This window comes from Heterodontus francisci, chromosome 37 (genome assembly GCF_036365525.1).
Source record: "Heterodontus francisci isolate sHetFra1 chromosome 37, sHetFra1.hap1, whole genome shotgun sequence".
In the NCBI taxonomy this organism is placed as follows: Eukaryota; Metazoa; Chordata; class Chondrichthyes; order Heterodontiformes; family Heterodontidae; genus Heterodontus; species Heterodontus francisci.
In genome coordinates, this window is record NC_090407.1 from 5591308 (window position 1) to 5613972 (window position 22665).

General features: G+C 43.3%; 1 protein-coding gene across 2 annotated transcripts in view; it reads left to right on the plus strand.

Moving 5' to 3' along the window:
- The window catches only part of casz1 (castor zinc finger 1), a 310863-nt gene that overhangs the window by 202683 nt on the left and 85515 nt on the right, over nt 1-22665 (plus strand). For both annotated transcript variants that reach the window (XM_068016933.1, XM_068016934.1), the window contains exons 4-5: nt 12489-13037; nt 20362-21187. In XM_068016933.1, coding sequence (XP_067873034.1) covers nt 12533-13037; nt 20362-21187 — 1331 coding nt within the window. In that variant the 5' untranslated portion in view covers nt 12489-12532. The remainder of the gene's footprint in view (nt 1-12488; nt 13038-20361; nt 21188-22665) is intronic.

The window sequence follows — 22665 nt, forward strand, 5'->3', positions numbered from 1 at the left end:
GCCAATGCTGTGACTCAAACTACATCATGTGATCTAGCCCCCGTTTCTGCTGCTAATTGATAAGATTCCCCCATTAGGAAGAGACTGAAAATCATTTTTGGCCGCGATGGACGAGAGACACAGATTTCACAAGGTGTCAAAACCGTTACAGCCCAGCCTGGTGCTCATGTTCTGAAGTAATCTTTGCCCTGTGAAGGAATTTCTTGCAGGGAGCTACAGCCTGAGATTGTAGTGTAGCCTCCCTCCTTCTCTCCCTTCCCCCGTCCCCACACAGCCCAACGAAGGTCAAGCGAAAGACGGCAGGCAGTGTCCTCAAGGTCACAGGCTGCAGAGCAAAAAGCAATTAAAAGTGCATTTAATCTAATAATAAAACACATCCGGCCCAGTCTCCGCTCACACAAACAAAACAGATTCTTTTGTTTTTGATCTCTTCTGCTTATTAAACCATAGTTTGTAACATTTGTAATCAGCCTTCTACACACGGGCCTGTAGTTGACAATTAAAATTTAAAGTATCTATAATTCTCACCGTTAAGATGCTGGCGTGGTTTTTCCACAGCCTGGCATCCGACGTTCAAGGAGGAGGGCGAGAGAGCCCGACTGTGGGCTTTTCTTCACGGCCAACTGGAGGGGACATCAGCAACTTGTGATTCCCCCCTTCAGCCCTCGCGGCCATCCGAGTTGGAATACGGTCCCAGTGCAAATCGTTCAATCTGAGGGATCAACCGGGAGCTGGGGAAATCACAATCACATTATGAAAGGAAGAATTTGTATTTATATAGCGCCTTTCATGAGCACAGCACATGCCAAAGCTTTTTAATACCAAGTACTGTTGAAGTGTGGTCACTATTGTAACGTAGGAAACGTGGCAGCCAATTTTCCCACAGCAAGATCCCACAAACAGCAATGTGATATTGACCGATAATCTGTTTTGGTGATGTTGATGATTGAGGGGTAAATATTGGCCAGGGCACCGGCACGAACTCCCCTGCTCCTCTGCAAAATAGTGTCATGGGATCTTTTACATCCACCTGAGGGGACAGTCAGGGCCTCGGTTTAATGTCTCATCTGGAAGATGGCACCTCTGACAGTGCAGCAGTCCCTCAGTACTGCACTGCAGCGTCAGCCAGGATTTTGTGCTCAAGTCTCTGGACTGGGACTTGAAGCCACAACCTTCTGACTGAGAGGCAAGAATGGTACCATTAGTGGTTGAGGTTGGAAAGAATTTGAGGTCACTGGATACCAAGTCCGTCACTGTCCCACTACAAGTAGTAGCTTAATAACATAATTTTTGCCGGGGGGGGTGCGGGTGGAGGGGGGGTGGTGGGTGGGAGGAGGAGGATTGGATGACTGCGGTGGGGGGGATTTTTAACCCTTTTTGAACTCTACTATTCACATGCTTATGACCAGTGCACACAATTGAGACCCGTAAACATTTTTCTCAGAAATTGGAAAAGTCCCTGAGCCTTCACCGGGGGATCTAATTCTGTTTCGTATAAAGTCAGCCTGATTTTAAATGTGTCAAAACAGCAAAGCATCTCTCAATAAGAAATAAAATGCAAGTGAATAATTTAACTGCAGTTGGGGAAAGCAGAGAGAGGGAGTTCCCTCAAGGGCAAAGATCAAGATTTTTTTTATTGATTTGTGGGAGTCACTGGCTAGACCAGCATTCCCTGCCCATCCATAATTGCATGGCTTGCTAGGCCATTTCAGAGTCAACCACATTGCTGTGTGTCTGGAGTCACATGTAGGCCAGACCAGGTAAGGATGGCAGATTTCCTTCACTAAAGGACATTAGTGAACCAGATGGGTTTTTTTTACAACAATTGATATCACTGTTAGAGTAGTTTTTTTAAAAATTCCTGATTTATTAATTAAATTCAAATTTCACCATATGCCATGGTGGGATTTGAACCCATGTCCCCAGAGCATTAGCCTAGGCTCGAAATTACTAGTCCACTAACATTAACACTACACCACCACCTCCCCAATAACCCTTTGGCAAAGAGTTACACTGACAGAGGCATCCAGCAGATTCTCCGTCTGCCATTCTGGATAGGGACAGCAGTAGGGAGACACAGGGAGAGGAAGATAAGAAGAGGAAGAAAACAAGAGTGTCACAACTAGACTCCAGCTACAACATTCTCACAGTTCAGTCATGGAGAATGTGTCTGTTAGTCAATCGCTTTTGCATATAAAGTCATTCCGATGTTAACACAATGCAGCTCTCAATAAGAGATTAATACAAATCAATAATTTGACTGAAGTACAGGAATGCAGCAAGCTGAGGTGGCGGGGGTTGGGGGGGCGGGAGGGGTTCCAAATACGTGAAGGAGAGAACAAATGGCAGGGATATGGGGAAAGAGTGGGGGAATGGGACTAACTGCATTGCTCTTCGAAAGAGCTGGCACAGACTCGATAGGCCGAATGGTCTCCTGTTCTGTATTATTCTATGATTCCATATCAGATGTTATTGTGAGCAGATTTTTGGCAGCTTTTACCTTGATACTAGTGGGCAGGGAGGACATCAGAAAGGGATAGCAGCAAGCTCATATATTTGTCAGTCTTGCAGAGATTCTGGCTGGACTGTTCCAGAGCTCGACACCATCCTGTTCCTAACAGCATGGCATTACCAGGCTCAGACTGTAGTCTTTCACATGGCTCAGTCTCCCATTCATTTTAACAGGAGGTTGTGAAGAGGAGCTTCTGGATGCTGCTAATGATTTCTCCTGTTGAGTTGCACTGTGGTCTCTGGAGTGTAGATAATAAAACCCATCCAGCTAAACACAGGTAGAGTTTTAATGATCCCCACTTCCCATTGAAGCAAGCAGGAAGCTGAGGCTTTGTCAGCTGCCCTGTCCTGGGATTGCACTGCCTTCTTGGTGCCTATTTCAAACATGGGAACCTTCTTCATATGTGCATCCAAGCAGCCAATTAGATTGGCTGAAAGTAATGAGTCGTCAAGGCGAGAAGTTTTTAATTAGATGATCAGAGCCGTTGGTGTGCAGAAGAAGAGGTGCGTTTTGGGAATTAATGCAAACGTCTTCATCAGGGATAGCAACACTGATGCAGAGTCACATGAACGGAGCTCAGATCCAATCATTTCCACACCAGTAGGAGATATCTCCATCAAACACACAAGCTGAAATTATTACCAGTTTGCAGGATTCCGAGCCAGCAGTGCAGCCAGATACCACAAACTCCCGGCTCAGAGCTGGAGCTGCTGCACCCTATCCTGATAAGATCAACTTTGCATTCTCTTTCAGGCTGCAAATTACTCGTGCTGATATCCCCTTGAAGCTTTGTCATTGTGTAGGACCATACACTGAATCCTGCCTGTCAGTTATCCTGTTTCTTAGAAGTTGGCTCATAGAATCGATAACACGGTGTTTAGATCAGCGAAATCAATTGGCAGGTGAGCAGATTTTGAAAGAATCATGGCAGCTGAGCAAAGTGTTTGGGAGCCATAGGCAGTTGATGACGTATTGAACGACGACAGGTAATTGGAAAGGTTTTGAAGAACCTCTGGTAGGGCACGAAGATGCTCAAAAACTATGAGCAGGTGCTTAAGAACCGCAGAGGTAAAGGACTGAAATTAGGTTTAATTTACAGTAGAAAATACAGTAGAATTCAATCAGTACACAATTGCCTTTGCCTTGCAGAAGAAACGTGGAAAGGTCAGAGAGGTTAGGGGCTGATACTATGATTGCAAAGGAAAGACTTGCATTTATATAGCGCCTTTCATGACCACTGGACATTCCAAAGTGCTTTGCTGCCAATGAAGCACTTTTGAAGTGTAGTCACACTTATGTACTGTAGGAAACGTGGCAGTCAATTTGTAAACAGCAAGCTCCCAAAAACAGCAATGTGGTATTGCCCAGATTATCCATTATTTTGGGATGTTAATTGCGGGATAAATATTGGCCTGTTGGTAGTAAGCTGCATTGTTGCTGCAAGGAGGTTTCAGAATAGTATTGCTGTAATTACACTCAACTGTTTGACATCTGTTGTGACAGGGAAGAGGTCTGAAGTGGAGTCATTGCATAGTACTGTTATTTACATGTTGCCATGTAGGAGACAGATGACGTTTGTGAGCTTAGCTGGCATCCATATCGCTGCATCACCTTCCAAAGGACAGTTCGATTCATCGAATCAAAGACTTTTGTGAGAGTGAAGAAAGCCACATACAAAGGGATGTTCTGCTCTCTGCACTTTTCTTGAAGTTCGCTTGCTGTGAAGACCATGTTGATACATCAAATATATCAACTCCAACACCTTCAATTGAGATTCACGGCAAAGTGTTGGAAGCTATCTATCCCAAAAAGCTGATATTGATGAAGAGGTACACTACTGAATCCAATGCACTAGCTCAGCCTACCGTAAATTACATACTCGAAACTTCAAGAGTTGTGATATCAGACCCAAGACTAAACTCTAAGTTTATTGGACATTGGTTCATCCCACACTTCTTTATGGTGCTGAAGCTTGGACAACTTATGGAGGTCATATCAAGGCCTAGAACAACATCATCAGCACTGTCTTTGAAGGTTCTTGTGAATCAAGCGGGAGGACAAAAGAACAAACATGAGTGTCCTTCAAGACACAGACGTGGCGAGTATAGAGGCCATGATAAGCTCACAACAGCTGAGATGGACAGGACATGTCTTCCGAATGCCTAACTGAAGACTGCCCAAACAGGTGCTCGACTCAGAGCTACGCCAGGGAGCGCGCTCACACAGGAGCCAAAAGAAATGTTTCAAAGACAATCTCAAAGCCTCCATGAAGGAATGCTCTAATAATATCAACACATGGGAAGCAGATGCCCACTCCCAAACAAAATGGTGATCCATTATTGAAAATGGTGTCAAGACCTTCCAATCAACAAGAACAGCCACTGAGCGAGAAATGGAGAGGGCAGCTGCTCGAGCCAATAGTCCATCACCTCTACTGACTGAAACCAATGATCTCACTGTGGGAGAGCCTACAAGGCTAAGATAGAGCTTATAATCCATCTGCAAACCCACAGCCAACACTGACATCTCACTTCCACCCAGCCATCTGCAAGGAAGGATTATCCTCAACACGAGGGATTACCAACACTGAAATATTTGCCAGGACATCAGGGAGAACGCACCTACTCTTGTTTGAAATAGTGCCATGGGATCTTTTACATCCACCCGAGAGGGCAGATAAGGCCTCAGTTTAATGTCACACCTGAAAAAAAATCAACACTGCTGCACTCTCTCAGTATTGCACTGGAGCATCAGCTTTGCTTTCTTTTGCTCAAGTCCTGGAGTGGATCTTGAACCCCAACCTTCTGGCTCAGAGACAAGAGACTACCCACTGAGCCACGGCTGACACAAATGCTATGAACTATCAGCCTGTGTGTAAAGTACTAGTGACCTTCACACCAACAGTGTGCAAAGCTCATTAAGGTAAAGGCCTGCTCGGGTCTGCAAATGAAACCCAACCCGAGCCTGACAGAACCACATCCGACCCGAGCCTGACCCGGCACGAGTCCTTTGACTTTTTCCTGCGCCCGACCCGACTCGACCACCGGAATATAATCAACTTTATTGAAGAAGTTGTGCTCTACCTTGGATGGAATCGCTCACTGAAGACTAGTGCGGAGACCAAATGCATGTTTCCTGCCTTGACGTCCTGGCTGTCACTGTGTTTGACCCGGCCCAACCCGAGCCTGAATGCCGGACCCGGAAGAACGACCCGACCCGGACCCGACACATGTCGCAGGCCTGGTTGGGTTTGGGTCGGGTAGCCATGCTCTACATTAAGGCCCATTTGGAATGGGTGCTGAAAAAGTTGTGAAATCTTCCATTCTGGGTGCCCTCTCCTTATGCAGACAACCGCTGTTAACAACCCCTCCCTCCCAGAGTGGCCTACCTTTCAATGACAATTTTGCATCCCGAATGGAAAATGAATTACAATGTTCCAGGACAGTTCTGATGCCTGTAAGTCCAGTCCCCACCACTACGGTGTTCCACATGCATCAAGAGTGCCAACCTTTTTTTTAATGGCGTCTACCTTGCATTATCGCACAAAGCCATCTTTGTGGAGGTTTAGCGTGCACCTGATGATCAACAACCCTGGTGACAATTCACCAAGATCACATTATCAGCCCTTGGATACCAATAAGGTGCACCCCTAATAAACAGATTAGATTCTGGATCCCACAAACTTGTTTAAAATGAAAGAATAGCTGGAAGTCGCTAACATCACTGAATCCACTTAGTTCGTTCGGACAGATGGTTCCTTAAAATCTAAGGTGGTCTTCCAGTACATTCTAGAACTCAGTGCATGCCTGCCAACTAACTGTCAAGCAATAATTTATACTCAGCCAAGATTTCTTTTTAAGTCTGAGTTCCCTCTCTTGTGGATAGTGCGATTATCGTTCACCTCCCACGAGGCTTGTGAGTTATGGGCCTTTCCCCATTAATGAAATAACTCCAGGGAGACATCTGCAGAAACAGACAAATCTTACATCTAACGCATATCAGTCACACTTCACAACTCACACTTAAAGAGTCGAATGTGTGCAAAAGAGAAAGCCGTTCATTTCCTGCTGTTTTTTTATCCCTGGCCTTGATAACTTGCCTGCTCCCTGGGCAGGCTTTGGTGGTAGCTGTCAATCTGCTGAAGGATCCCTCAACAATTAATGTTTGCTTTGACTCAGAATGTGCCTACATAGAGTTGCTAATCAGGAGGCTTAAAGGAACAAACAAGGTTAAACATAGCTCCAGCTTATCAACTAGCCTTCACTAACATTTTCTTGACCTCATGAGCAATGCCAGTGGAGAGCTACTCGTCTATATTCCATTTGTAATCATGTGTGTATATCAATAAAATATATGTCTTGCATATAGCACATACTTCCTGCATGGGTCACACTTACTTCCTGGAACACTTGCCCTGTCACACTCTCCCCAACAAACTTTGTCCTTAACACCCTGATTATAAAACAGCATATCCTCCAACTCACCAGGAGCAAAACCATGCTTTATATATATATATAAAATTCCAGGCACAGTGAGTGACAAAGATATCTGAATTATTAGACATTTTCATTCTTGTAATATTAGAACAATGCCCTTCAAAACTAACGCTGCTATTGGTGAAAGCTTACAGGATTTCTGTGCAATTTGTTTTTGACTTTTACCCCTTTTTTCCTTCAGTTTTCATTACTTATATTAGATAACGTGAATAATGCACAGTTGGTCACCATAATAGGCCTGTCAGTGCATGGAGGAGAGACCTGGATATATGGTCCTTCTTGCTCCTGAAATACAAGTCAGATTACCTTAGCAACCAACTATTATCCTCCATATATTCTGTTTTTTCAATTTCCTGCAGAATGCCTATTAAATGAGTGTTTATGAATGTATATAAATAGTCAGGAACCAGACGGCAAGTGAAAGAAAACCTTCTTGAAACCATTTCCTACAAAGGAAATCAGTAGTTAGAATTTGAAATACTGTGCGTTGTAAACAGAAGTGACCTTTTCTGTTACGCCCAGATGACCTCAATCTTCCTTCTAAGGCTTCTGTGAAAATACTTTAAAATTTATGTCTTCCACTTCCTCACAGGTTTTTTTTTTCAGACGGTTTTTCCAAATGACTGTCCTGTTGACTATGACCCTCCAAGCCTTAATGTGATGGTCAAAAAAATTACAACATGACTGAACCAATTGTTTATACAGCAGTCCTCAATTTGGGAACAAAGTCGGGAATATTTCAAGATAATATGCAAATAAATATAAAGTAACCCCTCACCGGAAGACTCAGATACCCCGCAACCTCGGTTGTAAGATATATTGCTACAGCTCTCTCAGTAATAGAGACCATATAAAACACCTTCTTTGTAGAAAAAGTAGGGGAAATTTTCCATTAAGTTCCCATTAGGATACTTCATAATCTCTAATATAATTGGATTGCCAAACCACAGTAAATCCACAAACATATTCACTCTTTATATAAAGAGAATGCTATATAGTGCAGCCTGTTATATTATGGTTACTAAGCCTTTGTGAATGACCTTCCACTCATGAAAGTCTTTATTAACAGTGCTTCAGAAACCATTCCAATCCTTTATGCAGCATGCTTATTACAAAACCAGTTTTGTTTTTGAAATGAGGGATATTAGTTCCTGGAAAATGGAACACAAATTTACTTGAGGCAGCCAGTATCAGTATTGGACATGGACGGGCCAGGTATATCATGGATAATGTGCAGAGTAAAGTTCTCTCCACTCTGCCTTTCAATGTGCCTTATACCCAGAAGAGCACTTTCTACCATACCAGTCTGGCATTGCCTTTTTTTTATTTGATATTGGGATGTGGGCATCGCTGGCAAGGCCAGTATTTATTGCCCATCTCTTAATGCCCTTGAGAAGGTGGTGGTGAGCTGCCACCTTGAACCGCTGCAGCCCATGTGGTGTAGGTACATCCACAGTGCTGTTAAGGATGGAATTCCAGGATTTTGATCCAGTGACAGTGAAGGAACAGCAACATATTTCCCAGTCAGGTTGGTGTGTAGCTTGGAGGGGAACTTGTTCCCCACTTGTCTGCTGACCTTGTCCTTCGAGGTGGTAGAGGCCGTGGGTTTGGAAGGTGCTGTTGAAGGAGCCTTGGCGAGTTGCTGAAGTGCATCATCTCACACCATTTATCCTTATTGCTTCTCTAAGTGAGATTACCAATTACTGCCAAATTGACAGATTTACTGGGGCCTGTGCCCACTAAGAGATGGTCAATTTAACTTTCTATATCAACATTACAACCAACAGACGGAGGCAACTTTCAGTCATTAGCCTGGCCTGAATTCAGATGTACAGTGAAGAGTTAGTTTGTTAATCCAACACACCAAAGTTTTATTTTTCCCCGAAAGAGTGTTCTGTGTTGATGATCAACTGTTGCAATACTTTATACTGTATGAGAACAGAGTGCTGATTGGTTGGCACGTGAACTCTGATTGGCAGAGGCATTGCCACGGAAAATGCACCAGTTTACGGTGACTGACAGTTAACTGTCGAGCTTTGTTTGAAATTTAATCCAGGCAGCTTGACTCTGATTGGTCAAGGCATTGCCCTGAGGAATGAACCAGCAAATGGCTGTCACTTATTTTATTTAGCTGAAACAAGCACAATGTTTGTACATGTTCTTTCTGTCTGCACAGAACAGGGCCCTGTGTATTAATATATCGAGCTTCCAGTACGCGCAAATGCACCACAGTGTGAGCCCGACTGACAATCTTAAATTGGCTGTCAGTGTAATTCTTAGCACACTGAGGATTATTTAGCAAATGTTGTCCAATCGCGTAATCACATCTAATGTTGGACACTGTGTTTTGAGTTTTCCAAACTCGGGCTGGTTGGGTACGGCTCGTACCTTTCCCTTTACGAACAGCAGAAGGGACATGTTGTTTGATACGAACAACCAGTCTTTGGGACGTACGGCCTAGAAACCTAGCATCACATTGGCATTGAAATTCGTATATCACAAATAATCATTTGTGCGATAGGCAGGACGTCTTTTGGTTTGACGGCAGCTACCTGTTAGTGGTGAACACCACACGTGTTGCTACTGCATAGTGGCAACATGAAACAGCTAGCTTTACCTGTTGCTCAAACATTAGATGTGATTCTACAATTGGACAACATTTGCTAAATAATCCTCATTGTACTAAGAGTTATGCTGACAACCAATTTTTAAGATTGCCAGTGTGGGGCATTTGCACATACTGGAAGCTACATATATTAATACACAGGGTCCTGTTCTTTGCAGACAGAAAGAACATGTATAAACATTGTGCTTGTTTCAGCTAAACAGAATAAGTGACAGCCATTTGCTGGTTCATTCCTCAGGGCAATGTCTTGACCAATCAGAGTCAAGCTGCCTGGTTTAAATTTCAAACAAAGCTTGGCGGTTAACTATCAGTCACCATAAACAGGTGCATTCTCCATGGCAGCGCCTCTACCAGTCAGAATTCACTTGCCAACTAATCAGCACTCTCTTCTCATACAGTATAAAGTTATTGTTTTCCCTTACATTGGTATTCTTGTGGGTTGTCCTGATGAGTGCAAGACGAAAAGCTTTGACAACATGTCTTCATTTTCAGCAATACTCAAGTTCTGGACTACCAAACAACTATTTGTTGCAATATTATTTTTAAAAAACTTTTTCACCTTAAATTTATTTCCCTGCACTTCTCTGCTTTGATTTAGTCATCATTTCCCACCATGCGCTGTTCCATGTTGACGTTAATGAACAGTTCACTCACTCCCGAGCCTCTCCCTCTCTGGTGTCCTCAGGAAAGTCACCATCTAAAATTCGCCTCTCTCTCCATGGTGACATACATGATCTTCACCCTGGCCCACCTGTGCCATTCCATTCTAAGAAATTACATGTCCTTTGATATTCTGGGGACTCGTTCTCCTGGCTTAAGAATGGTTAATGTTGTTTTTCAGCAACTATTACCATGCAATTATGTTTCCCAACAGCTGCTTTTCTTTCATTTTATAATTATAAAAACTTCTTGTCTCTGCCTATTAACTAACCTTACTGAAATGTTTTAAATGCTTGGTTAACTGCTTATGGTGGTTTTTCTATGTGAGTGGGTGCTCGCATGCGTTGTGTACCTCAGAGTTCGCAACTATTAATTATAGCTGGATTATTTTAGCAAAGGATTCTCGGTTTCAGTTTATTTTTGCTTATTCACATGGGGAGCTTAGAACAAAACACACAGAAAATGGCAGGGCATGGTACTGAAAGGTCCGCACTGGCCCCTGGACACACTGGATATTGTGAGGACTCTGAGCAGGGTCCCATTATCATTGATGCCGCAACAGAATTTTATGTTGGGTTATTGACAGAATAATATCAGAGAAAAAACTCAATTCCAGTTATGGCTGTCCTTGTTATTATTTGAAGCAGAATGAAGCAGTTGGGTCCTAAATTAAACAGACTATAAGGGGATGAAAACCAGCTCAGCAAAATGGAAGCTTCCCACATCCCCAGTTATGTTGGGCAGTGGTTACAAACACTAGTGTTGCATTGTTCATCAATGTTAGTATGCAGGGATTGTCGATTCCAACCAAAGCAGCCATTTTGTCTGGAGTGCCACAGAGAAATAACCACCCAACAGCATCGTTTAAATAAAGGGCCATCCCTTTGGTACTTTCTCCATTTTGTTTTTTACATTTCTTTTTTTTTTATAGCTGTCGTCATTATTTTCAAAGTCTCTTGTCCCGTCGGAGATCAGCAGCAAATTGAATTTATTTAGCACCTTTAAAGTAGTAAAATGCCCCAGGCCACCTCACGGGAGTGTAATCAGACAGAAAATTGACTCGCAACTAAAGAAGGAAACATTAGGACTTGTGAGAAAAGCCTGGTAAAAGAAGTAGATATTAAGGAGCGTCTTGAAGGAGAAGAGAGATGGGGGAGGGGTAGAGGTGTTTAGGGAGGAAAATGGACCAGATCCACATGTTAAAAAGAAAGGTTTATGAATAAAACTGGAAACTGTGGAGTGCTGAATTTTGGTGAGACATTGATTAGAAGCAAAACACGTTTCCAGAGTTAGAAGGTGGGAACAGATAAATTACCAAATGCTAGTCAACTTGCACTAATCTTAGCCAATCCTAGAAAGTGGCTTAAAGGTTTCAGGAATCGAGACGTGGGGAAACAAATAAGATAAATAAATCTGTAATATTGCCAATGCACCAGGTTTTGTGAACATCTACTATCAGTGCCATACTAAATGCACATTGGTTTGTCTCTACATTACTTACTAATCCCTGTGTAGTGTCGCATGTGGGGTTCCCAAATACAGTAACACCATTGCACAAAGCAGCAGAGAAATCTCCTCCCTAAATTGCTGTTGGTCAGTTGGTTGAATGTGATTATCTCCACAGGGCAGATGATGCTACAGTGTCTTTTTCAGCTGAATCGCCTGAACTGGCCAGAAGAAAAAAGCCACAAATGCATCAAAGTCATTGTTCCCTTCCCCAGCTCTGCATACACAAGGTTATAACTGTATTTATAAAAACTGTATATAAGATAGACTTGAATATGGATGAATGGAAGCCGGTAGTCAAGTAATTAGAGCATTACCTGCTCTCATTTGTTCAATTTTCTATGATATCTATAGCTCATTTCATCATCATAATGATGCCCTTTAGTCAAACTCTGTACTTCCATATCTCTCAGATATGTATTTATGTCGTTGTGACTTGCTCTTGCCTTGCTGTGACAGGTTTCTTTTATGCAATTTACTTCAACCTTAATCAAATCTGCAACATCATTGTAAAGCTCCAATGTTAATTAATGATGGTGTTTCACGTTCCCATTCTTAAATATCCCGATGCTAAATGCAAAACTGTTTTTTGTTGTTAGTTTGTTTAACACTGTGAACATTGCACTGTGATATTTATAGTGTTTTTCTTCTCATTTTAATGTTCTCCTGATGGCTGCTTGACTTGAAGTTGAATGAAATTTATGCACTGAAGAGCTCTCAGGAAAACTCAAGATGGCTGCCAAACGGAAAGGTGGCCTGAAGCTTAACGCTATCTGTGCGAAGCTGAGTCGGCAGGTTGTCTATGACTATGGGGCAGAACAGGTCGAGCCAGAACATAAACTTCAAGAGAATGACAATGCTGATGGACTGCGCCATGGCAACCAGGAAGTGGACACTGACTATCCCGATGGACTCCAGGACATCCAAAAGTTGGAGGAGGACAAGAAAAGGCGGGAAGCGATAGAAAAATGGGTGAATGGGGAATACACAGATGAACATGGGGACCGCAATGAAGAAAGGGTAATAAAGACTGGTGCTGGGGAATACATCCCCCCTGAAGGGGTGTACATGGTGCAGCCCAAAGGTTGTAGTGATGAAGAGGACAACGATGGAGCACAAGGATCACTCGATGGCAGTTACATGGATGACAGAGATTCAGAGGAAGTGGGACCGAAAGAAGAAGGCTACAATTCTTCCAGTGAGGCCAGTGTGAGGCAAGAGAGCATTCCCTCCTCAGGTGAGCCACGTTTTCCCCATGTCACTAAATATATTTTCGATTCTAGTTATTAAGACTGTTTTGATGAGACTTTTCTATGAGGGGGCATTTAGCCTTACTTTCTAGCTGAAAAAAATGCAAGAAAAATCCCAGTTGTACACCAAAAAAACCCCACAATAAATATATCGCCTCTTGTTATTGTGAGAAGCATTACCATTTCAGTTCTGACAGGAAATACAACCTTAACTGGTTCATAACTAAGATTAAAAGAGATAGTTCAGAATGACAAGAATAAGATGTTTCATTAAGAAGGATTTAAACATTAAGGGATAAAAAACCACACCCAGAATAATTTGCTAATTTTTAGTAGAACTTGTTCCACATACAAAGTCCACATTTGCAGCATCATTACTGGTGTTTTTTTTTCACCCATTGCAATGTTCATGGATATGGTATCGTACATGTCTGTGCATGTTTTCAGTAATTTCATGTTAAATGGTTCATTCAAAAGACTTAAATAAAATGTCGTGGGTTTTGCAGCTCTCTGAGGCTCATCAATGAGTTGATGATAGAGATTAAACCACAATCATACCCATGATACACAGTTCCCTAAACACTGGCTCTCGCTAACCTATGTCTAAGTTCTCTGGGCTTAGGCAAGTGGGGTGTGTCGGTACAGAGAGAGAATCAAACATAAGAACATAAGAAATAGGAGCTGAAGTCGGCCATTCAGCCCTTTGAGCTTGCTCTGCCATTCAATAAGATCATGGCTGATCTGATTGTGGCCTTAACTCCACTTTCCTGCCCCCCATAACCCTTGACTCCCTTGTAGAACAAAAATCTGCCTAACTCAGCCTTGAATATATTCAATGACCCAACCTCCACTGCTCTCGGTAGACTTCCAAAGATTTACGACCCTCTGAGAGAAGAAATGCCTTGTCTTCTCTGTCTTAAATGGAGACCCTTTATTCTTAAACTGTGCACATTCCATATCAGACAAATGGAAAATACCTTGATGGATCTTTCAGTCGTTTGGTCTGGAGATTCATGACGATATGTTTTTGCATTTACTACACAACCTGCTGACCAACAAAATAAACTCGATGAGGTGATGTTGCTACCAAGCATTTCAGTTCCATCTTTCTCTCAAAGATTCGGACATGAAAGCTTAATTATCAAAACTATAATTAGCACTGCTGGTTTACTTCTCTCATATCAGATTTCCTTCTGAATGTCAAATCTCACATCAATTAGGAATCACATCAGGAAAAGAAATGTGCAAATTGAGCATCAGGCTCAGTGATGGACTTTCCTTGAAAGGACAAATTATTTTTCAGCCAACATTTAAATGACAACGAGAGCTGCGAGTCACACAATGCTAAATTGGATTGTTTGTCCTTTGAAATGCTTCAAATACAGTCAAGGTCTGGACTGCCCTTCATAGAGGAATTTGTAGACTTTAAGTGCAAAGATTAGGGTACTTCATTTAATGCTCTCGAGTGACATTTTCTCTTGAACTGGCTTCTGATATAGAAATATGGAATTATCTGAAATCCAGGGCACTAAAGGCAGGGGATGACATCATCGGGAAGAAATATGATAAGGTCAATACATTTTTACACTATTTTTAAAGTAAGATTATCTGACACTCTGTCAGAACAAATTATTCTTGCTGAATTCAAGCCTTATGAGGCCATGAGCCACACATACTTCACTTCCCCTCAACCTGTGTTCCGAGGCCCCGTGCACCATGAGCAGGCCTTCAGTTATTTTGGAAAACTATTCATGCTGCACGTTCTGCAATACTGGCATGTCGTGTTTTATGTAATGCCATATTTAGATGCTAAACATGACACACTCAAAAATACAAGCAGTAATACCAGGCATTGCTTTTTGTCAATGTTCCTCCCCTCTCTCCACACCACTAGCTGCGGAAAAAAATAAATTCTTCTCTGCGTTGCCACCCTTGATTAGCCTCCCATCTTAAAAATGTTCTCCTTCTGTTAAGGGTAGGAACATATTCACTGCTGTCTCCCACACCAGCCACCTGCTTACATTGACTGGACAAAAGTAACTTTCCGCCTCCATGCTCTGGCTGGGGAACCTTGCTTACTAAATTGGAATTTCGGGGGTGGACTGCATGGGATCGCTCTGCTGATTCATTGAAGCGGTCAGAAAATCATGTGCAGCATTTGTCCAAATTTCCAGTGCTCATGTTTGGTGAGTGAAGCTTCCCAATTGAAAGAGCAAAGCTGGAAAGTTTCCCCTTAGCAATTGAAAGTCTAGACCTGTTGTTTGACACTGATAATCAAGGCGTTTCTTGACACTGCCGATACCAATGGCACAAACAGTAGTTGTTCCAAAAGACATGAGACTCCTAGAACTGTGCTAAATATGTGAGACACATAATGGATGAGTAACAGTGGCCAGCATTTGAACCTTGCACTTCTCTGTGCAGTTGATGGTGCTTCATAAATCTTCTAGAGTTGTTTCAATCATGCCAAGTAACAGTGGGAAATAATGGCCATTATTTATATATGAGACATTAACTCACAGAGAACTTGATCTGAGACAGGATTGAATTGTACGAAACTTGGTGCAAATCACCATGTCCAGATCTTGTGTCTATAAAAGAAACATCTTTGTTTTGAACAGTTTACAGGAGAAGGACTAACGTTTAAAGACTTTGGGCCAGGAATACTTATGTTGGTAGGCTGCAATTCCTTTGTGACCTCCCTTCTGTAGCTCAGTTTATAGAAGGTGTGGTTGCCTATCATGGTAAGAGAAAAGTGAAGTGAGCTATGTCCACTGCCTTGGATTTTTATTTAAACACCTTTACCTAGTAACCAATCTATTTGGGTCCTTTTGTTCCAAACCAGAGCCATGCAATCATAACACTGTGAAACACTCTGGACTGGATTTTCATTGTGCAGGTGGGAAACAGGAAGTGGGTCTAGTTTTGGGTCTGAAACCTGCCTCCTGTGGGAAACTAATTCAGATTGCAATTTTCAAATGGCTCAGCCCTTAATTGGTTTGGAGAGGGGTTTCCTGTCCACAGAGACAGTGGGATTGAAAATGGCAGTGGATCAAAGTAAGTTTGGGGCAGATGCAGACTCCCATGGCAGCCATCACTGAAGTTGCTGGTTGTCCTGAGGGAGAGATCTGCCTTCCACAGCACCAGAAAAAAGTGGATGTCACAGGGCAGCTGGAGGCCTGACACTAGGGGCAGGGCAGACCCTCACTTCATTGATGCTGACCAGGATGTAATGCTGGTGGCCGCAAGGGAGAGGAGGGAGATTCTCTTCCCAGAGGGTGGCAGGAAGAGGCCACCCTGTCATCCAGCAGGGGCATTTCTCTGTTCAGTGTTATCCCCCTCTGACCCCTCTTCCTCCTCCTCTTTTACCTCCTGCTCCCTCCCCCAATGAGCTGTCTCTTTCCAGAGTCTCACTGTCCTCAAGGTGCACACCTCTCTAGAGAGCCATGTTATGGAGAGTGCAACAGACCACCACAATGACTGAGACCCTTGCAGAAGGTATTGGAGGGTGCCACTTGACCGGCCTAGGCACCAGAATTGCATCTTCACAAGCCTGATGGCCTCCTCAATGGTTGGCCTGCTGAGCATTAGTTGTTTCTCTGTGCTTCTGTCTGGGGCTCCTGTAGAGGAGTCAGTAGCCATATCTTCTAGGGCTTTTCCTTGTCCCCTTGAATCCATCCAAGTAATTTGGGGGATGGAGGGAAGGACTGAGACAGCCTGGACTGACAGAGGATGAAGGAGTCATGGCAGCTGACAGGAAAGTGAGTGCACACATAGAGGAAGTTCTTGTTGTGGTAGCAGACCAGTTGAATGTTGAGGGAGTGGAAGCCTTTCCTGCTGATGGATCTCACTGGCCGGTCACTGGGTGCCTTGATGGCCACGTGGGCCTCTGCTGTATTTTAATCAGTCCTTCCCATAGTTCTCATGGCCCCACCCCCACCCCGTGTTCATGAATTGAACACCCTGTCGTGTTCCCCACATGGCGTCCTCTACCTTCCCGGCCTTTAACAATTAAAACCTGTTGCTGACAAGCCTGTTAATGAGCTCTTCAATCAATGAGCTCAACAGGCAATTAATTGGAAGTGTGTGCCCAACTGTTCCCTCCCTCCCAACGTCCCTTTAAAAATGGCATCGTGTTCCAGAGGCAGCGGATCCCATTGCCGACCCCCGAGACTGCGATCTTTAAATTGCCCTCGCCTCTGCACCTGTACTGAGCAAACTTTAAAAATCTAGTCCTACAAGTCTCTGAGGCCCTAACCGAAGCTTGCATCCTGTAAAAGGTGCAGTTTCATTTGGCATTTGTAGTCAATTCTAAATTTACAAGAATTGTTTCAGAAGGAAGATGTGTAGATGGGAAACTGAATTTAGTCCCACTAGAAGCATAGGACCATGCAGAGGCCATTCAGCCCCCTTGAGTCTGTTCCGCCATTCAGTTAGATCATAACTGGTCTGTATCTTAACTCCATCTACCTGCCTTGATTCTCTAACCCTTAATACCCCTACCTAACAAAAATCGATCAATCACAGTTCTGAAATTTTTAATTGATCCAAAACCTCGAGAGCTTTTTGCATGAGAGAGTTCCAGATTTCAATTATCCTTTATTGTGACGAACCCTGTACTCAGTTTCTCATGTTTAGTAATTCTCTTTCTTATGGCTGATGTAGAGTAACAGCTATAATTTTACATGCAGGTGGTTAAGCCAGATAATTGGTCCAGGAGAAAGGGAATGTACGTGAATAATCTGGAGCCTAAATCCCACCATGGCAGCTGGGGAATTTAAATTCAATTAATTAATAAATCTGGAATAAGAAACTATTATCAGTAAAGGTGATCATAAAATGTTTGTTGTAAAAACACATTTGGCTCACTAATGTCCTTTAGAGAAGGAAATCTGTCGTCCTTGCCTGGTCTGGCCTACATTTGACTCCAAACCTACAGCAACTTCCCTTTGAAATGGCCTTGCGTGCCACTCACAGTTGTATAGGGATGGACAATAAATACTGGCCTTGCCACTGATGCCCACATCCTAGAAATGAATTTACAAAAAGGGGTAGTGGAGTGTATTGTTGTAATTTCTCCTTTGCGTGCGAATTGGTCATTCAGTTGCTATTTGTTCCATGGTTTTGTATGTTTAGTAATATAGGTTCGCAACATTTAAAGCCTCTTGCCTTACTTGATAAGCAGCTCGGATTATAAACTTTCCCAAGATTTTTCATCCTAAATGCCTGTTCCTCTTTGACCTCACCATCAGAGGAGATACCGGCCATGCCTTGAAAGAACATTTTGACTCTCAAGACAGAAATTCCTGTATCTAAATGAAAGCAGGTTCAAATGTTGATGGATGTGTGGTCTTTTCGAGATGACAATGTGACAGTGTTTTGAATTGAAATAATATGAAGTCACGAGTTAGATTCTAGGTGTATTATTGAGAATGCCCCCTCTTCAGAATGAAGCTTTACTCACAGAGCACGTATCAGAAAATTGAAGACTCACCAATTTGTTAATTATTCCTTACATGTTAAACTGTTCAAAAATACTGTGATGGGCTGTGACAGCTGTCAGCTTCAATAACACTTCTTTCCCCCACCCTCTCAGTTGCTCCTTACAAGCCAAAACTCTCGGGTTTTTGAAATTCCTGTCAATAAAATCTTACGCACATTTTCCAAAATATTTTCGCCAACCATCACATCTAAGAATGAGAGCTTGCTCAATCGGACCAGTTCCACGGTTGTTGTGTAAGATGCTTTTTCAAATCAGCAGCCGTCAAAAGGAATTCTCTTCCAATTATCTTTCTGACTTTCTTCTCCCACATGTCTCTCCTGAAGGTGGCAACTTATTCTGCACTGCAGTGACGAGCTCCCAGTACTTCACCCCAAGTTGCTATTCTTCATGTTGAAGGCAGGCAATGGACATTAGTGGGCTATTTAACAACAGTAGCCTCCCTGATTAAGCCCTTACTCAATCTTCATGTGCCATGCCCTTTCCAATGATTTGCTGATTAAGCCCTGACCAGTTTTCCACCTCCCTAGCTTGGAGATGCTGAAGTAAATGGTACAGTCCCTCCACTAGCCCCATTGAGATGAACGTTAACTCGGAACTTAACTGGTTAGTGGGGCTCACAGCCACAATACAAGGCGCACTTACCCGCTAAACCATCAAAAGGATGATACATCATTTCCTTGAGGTCCCTTATCACCTTCCGTTACACATACGAAGGGAAATTTGCTCTCGTACTGTCACATAAAATTGTAACCCCTTCAACAAAGAGCAAAATCACAAACCTGCTTGCACTTGGGTTGACAGCAATCCAGGACTGGAGACCTAAGACTAACGACCTGGACACTGTTATAAAAGCAAAATACTGCGGATGCTGGAAATCTGAAATAAAAACAAGAAATGCTGGAACCACTCAGCAGGTCTGGCAGCATCCGTGGAAAGAGAAGCAGAGTTAACGTTTCGGGTCAGTGACCCTTCTTCGGAACTGGACACTGTTGCCAGGGATAAAAATCATAAGGGCATTTTTAAAAAATGGTGTGTTTTTTTCTTTCGTTTTCTTTAAACACTTTCGTTTATTGATTATGGAAATATTGGAGGTGAGGAGAAAAAGATAGCTTGACTGGGGGAGGGGGCAGGAGGTCATGTGATGAAACCTCTAGGATTAAGTCCAACCAGAACTGGCAACCCTAGTTGCCCCTGACATGCAGAGGAACCTTTAGCTCACAGTTGGCACTTGTGGCACAAATGCTATGGCAATACATTCCTCAATTGCAGCAGGCAATGAAATACCAGTCAACCAGTTATGGATCACAGCCTTCCGACTAAACTCGCACTGCCACTGTTGACTGAGTCAGCCCAATTAATTTCATATTCCTAAAAAATCCCAGTGATCTTTCACATTCGTGAAACAAAACCGCAAGAGGGAAACAAAATGGATCAATTTGGTTCCATTATTAGTCATAGCAGGGGTTTTAAGAAAAATAGAGAACGGAAAGCCCCCAAAATCTGTCCTTATAAAACCAGGTTGGTCAATAAAAAGGCTAGACACTGAACAGATAAGATGACTTTGTACATATTAAGTAGAGCTATGAGCAGAGTACATTTTTGAAAACTTTGTTTAATGTACTGAGAAGCCATTGACTAGAACATTTAGCGAAATTGATTTTCCTGACATTGATGAACTCCCTTTATTTTGCCCCTGTATTAATTACTTTTTACAAATTAATTTAGCAGTCGTAAAACTTAAGAGCTGTGCAGAATGTTCCTGCAATGTTTAACTCTTCAGTTTCCCTCTCCCCCTCCCCCGCCACCAGGGGAAACCTCGACCCTCCACGACTATGCAGCAACGACCATGAATGAATTTCTGGGGATGTTTGGTTATGTTGACCAGACTGTCAGGGACGAGCTGGCGAAGAAGATCAGTTTCGACAAGTTGAACGCCTCTACCTCAGAGACCTACCCGGCAGCCTCTCTGGGCGAGGACAGCCTGGCGAGGCGGGTTCGCATTTCCAAGTACGAGGAGTGCATTCGGAAGCTCAAGGCTGGGGAGCACCTGCCCCGGCTTCTTCCAGCCCCCAAAGCCGAGGATTCAGGCTCCAGGCCGCCTCCGGGAAAGGATGCCCTCCCACCAAGCAGCCAGTTCTCCGGCCAGGAAGCCGCCCTACGTCGCGACATGAAGTCCGCTGCTCCTTCCGTCCCGCCCAGCTCCTCGGCCCAGGCACAGGGCCTCATCCCGCGGGCTTCAAAGTACGACTACTTCATCCAGAAGCTGAAGACGGGTGAGAGCATCCGGCCCCAGAACGGCAACACCTACAAGAGGCCGTCGAAGTACGACCTGGAAAATGTGAAGTACCTGCACCTCTTCAAGCCAGGCGAGGGTGATCCTGACATGGGAGGTGCCATCGCCTTCAAAACTGGAAAGGTGGGTCGCCCTTCCAAGTACGACATTAAAAACATCCAGAAGTTGGCCATGGTGAAAGCCCCAACAAACACAGCCGCCACTCCGCTCTCCAGTACCCCGTGCACACCCGTAGTAAGCTCGGAATCTCCCGCTTCTGTCGGCTTTGGCAGCTCCGACCTCCTGAAGTCCAGCTTTTCCAAGACTGACTCCATCACAACTGGAACTGTGTCCACAGTCAAGTAAGATTCATTGTTTTTCTATTCATTCACAGGATCTGGTCAAATTTAAAGATTTATGACATTGGGATGTTTCCAAGCTCTGCCACAATTTGTTCCTTTCTGTTTAATGCAAAACAGGCAGATCAATTCCTATTGTCTTAGTTACTCAGGGAGAGCGGAGAATGTAGAACTCACTACCACATGGAGTGGTTGAGGCCATTGGCATGGATGCATTTAAACGGAAACTAGACAAACACGAGGGAGAAATGAATCGGAGGATATGTCGCTAGGGTGAGATAGTGGGAGGAGGCTTGTGAGGCTTGCTTCTGTTCTGTGAATTCTGTTGAAAAATATTGAATTTGCTTGGATTTCTTCAGGGAAAGGCAGTTGACAACATTTAAACCTTTTTAGGCAATTAGAGATAGGAGCGGACAAATATGTTTGAATGGCAGTCTTGTCCAGTATTTTAGTGGAGGTGATAAACCCAATTACGTTAAAACGTCATTAAAATAATGGACGAGGGGAATGTCATGTGAATGCTTTACTGCTCATCTGCTAACACGGGCAATCTTCAGTGCGTCTTTAGCACAGCACAGCGAGTGTGACATTGCTGCAGAAAAGTGGCATCAACAGCAAGGATAGTAAATAAAGGTGCACACTAATAAATTCTAGAGCATCAGTGTGTCCGCGTCACTGTGAAAAATAATTTCAATCATATTGTATTCAAAATGAATGAGCCTATTATGTTGGAAATTGGTTTTCATCTCAAAGCACAGGGTCCATTTTATTTTGAGCTAGTAAAATGTTCTCTGATTACATTAATAATGATTTTAACCTTTACACACATGCAATCACACAGCCAGGTTGATCTTTTCAACTGGTTGAAGGTGCCCATATTTTCACTTGCTCAGGTGCAGCACTAGTTAACGGGTTTGTGAAAGATTTCTTTTGATTGTTTTGCTAACGCAGGAGTTTGAAGTAAATAGACTGAGAGATGGGAATGAAATAGTGTGTATTATAATTTTACAGTGGATGTTTTAACCAGTGCAGCAGGAGAGGAAATGAGAGCCTTTTGGATGGAACGGGGTGGGGGGTGGGGGAGGTGGGGGGGAGAGGCACAAATCAGAGCCCCAAACCTGGAGCACGGAGCTGGAGGAGAAACTTTAAGGCCGGGGTACAACCAAACCAAACATCAATGCCAGATGGTGGGAAACAACTTATTGTTGGAGGCTCTGACGCCTCTCTGCTTCAGGCAGGACTCAGATTGCAGTCTAATCACCGAGTTATGCAGTCACTTTCTCAAACTGCTTTACGCCAAAAGGATATAGTTGGAAAAGGTGAAAATATGTCTGAGTTGGATTCAGTGTCAGGAATCAGACTTCACCTGCAACAGAGGCATTAGTGAACTGCTAACTTAGAAAGACTTGCATTTCTATCGCGCCTTTCACAATCCTAGGACATCCAAAAGCACTTTACAGCCAATGAAGTGTTGTCACTGT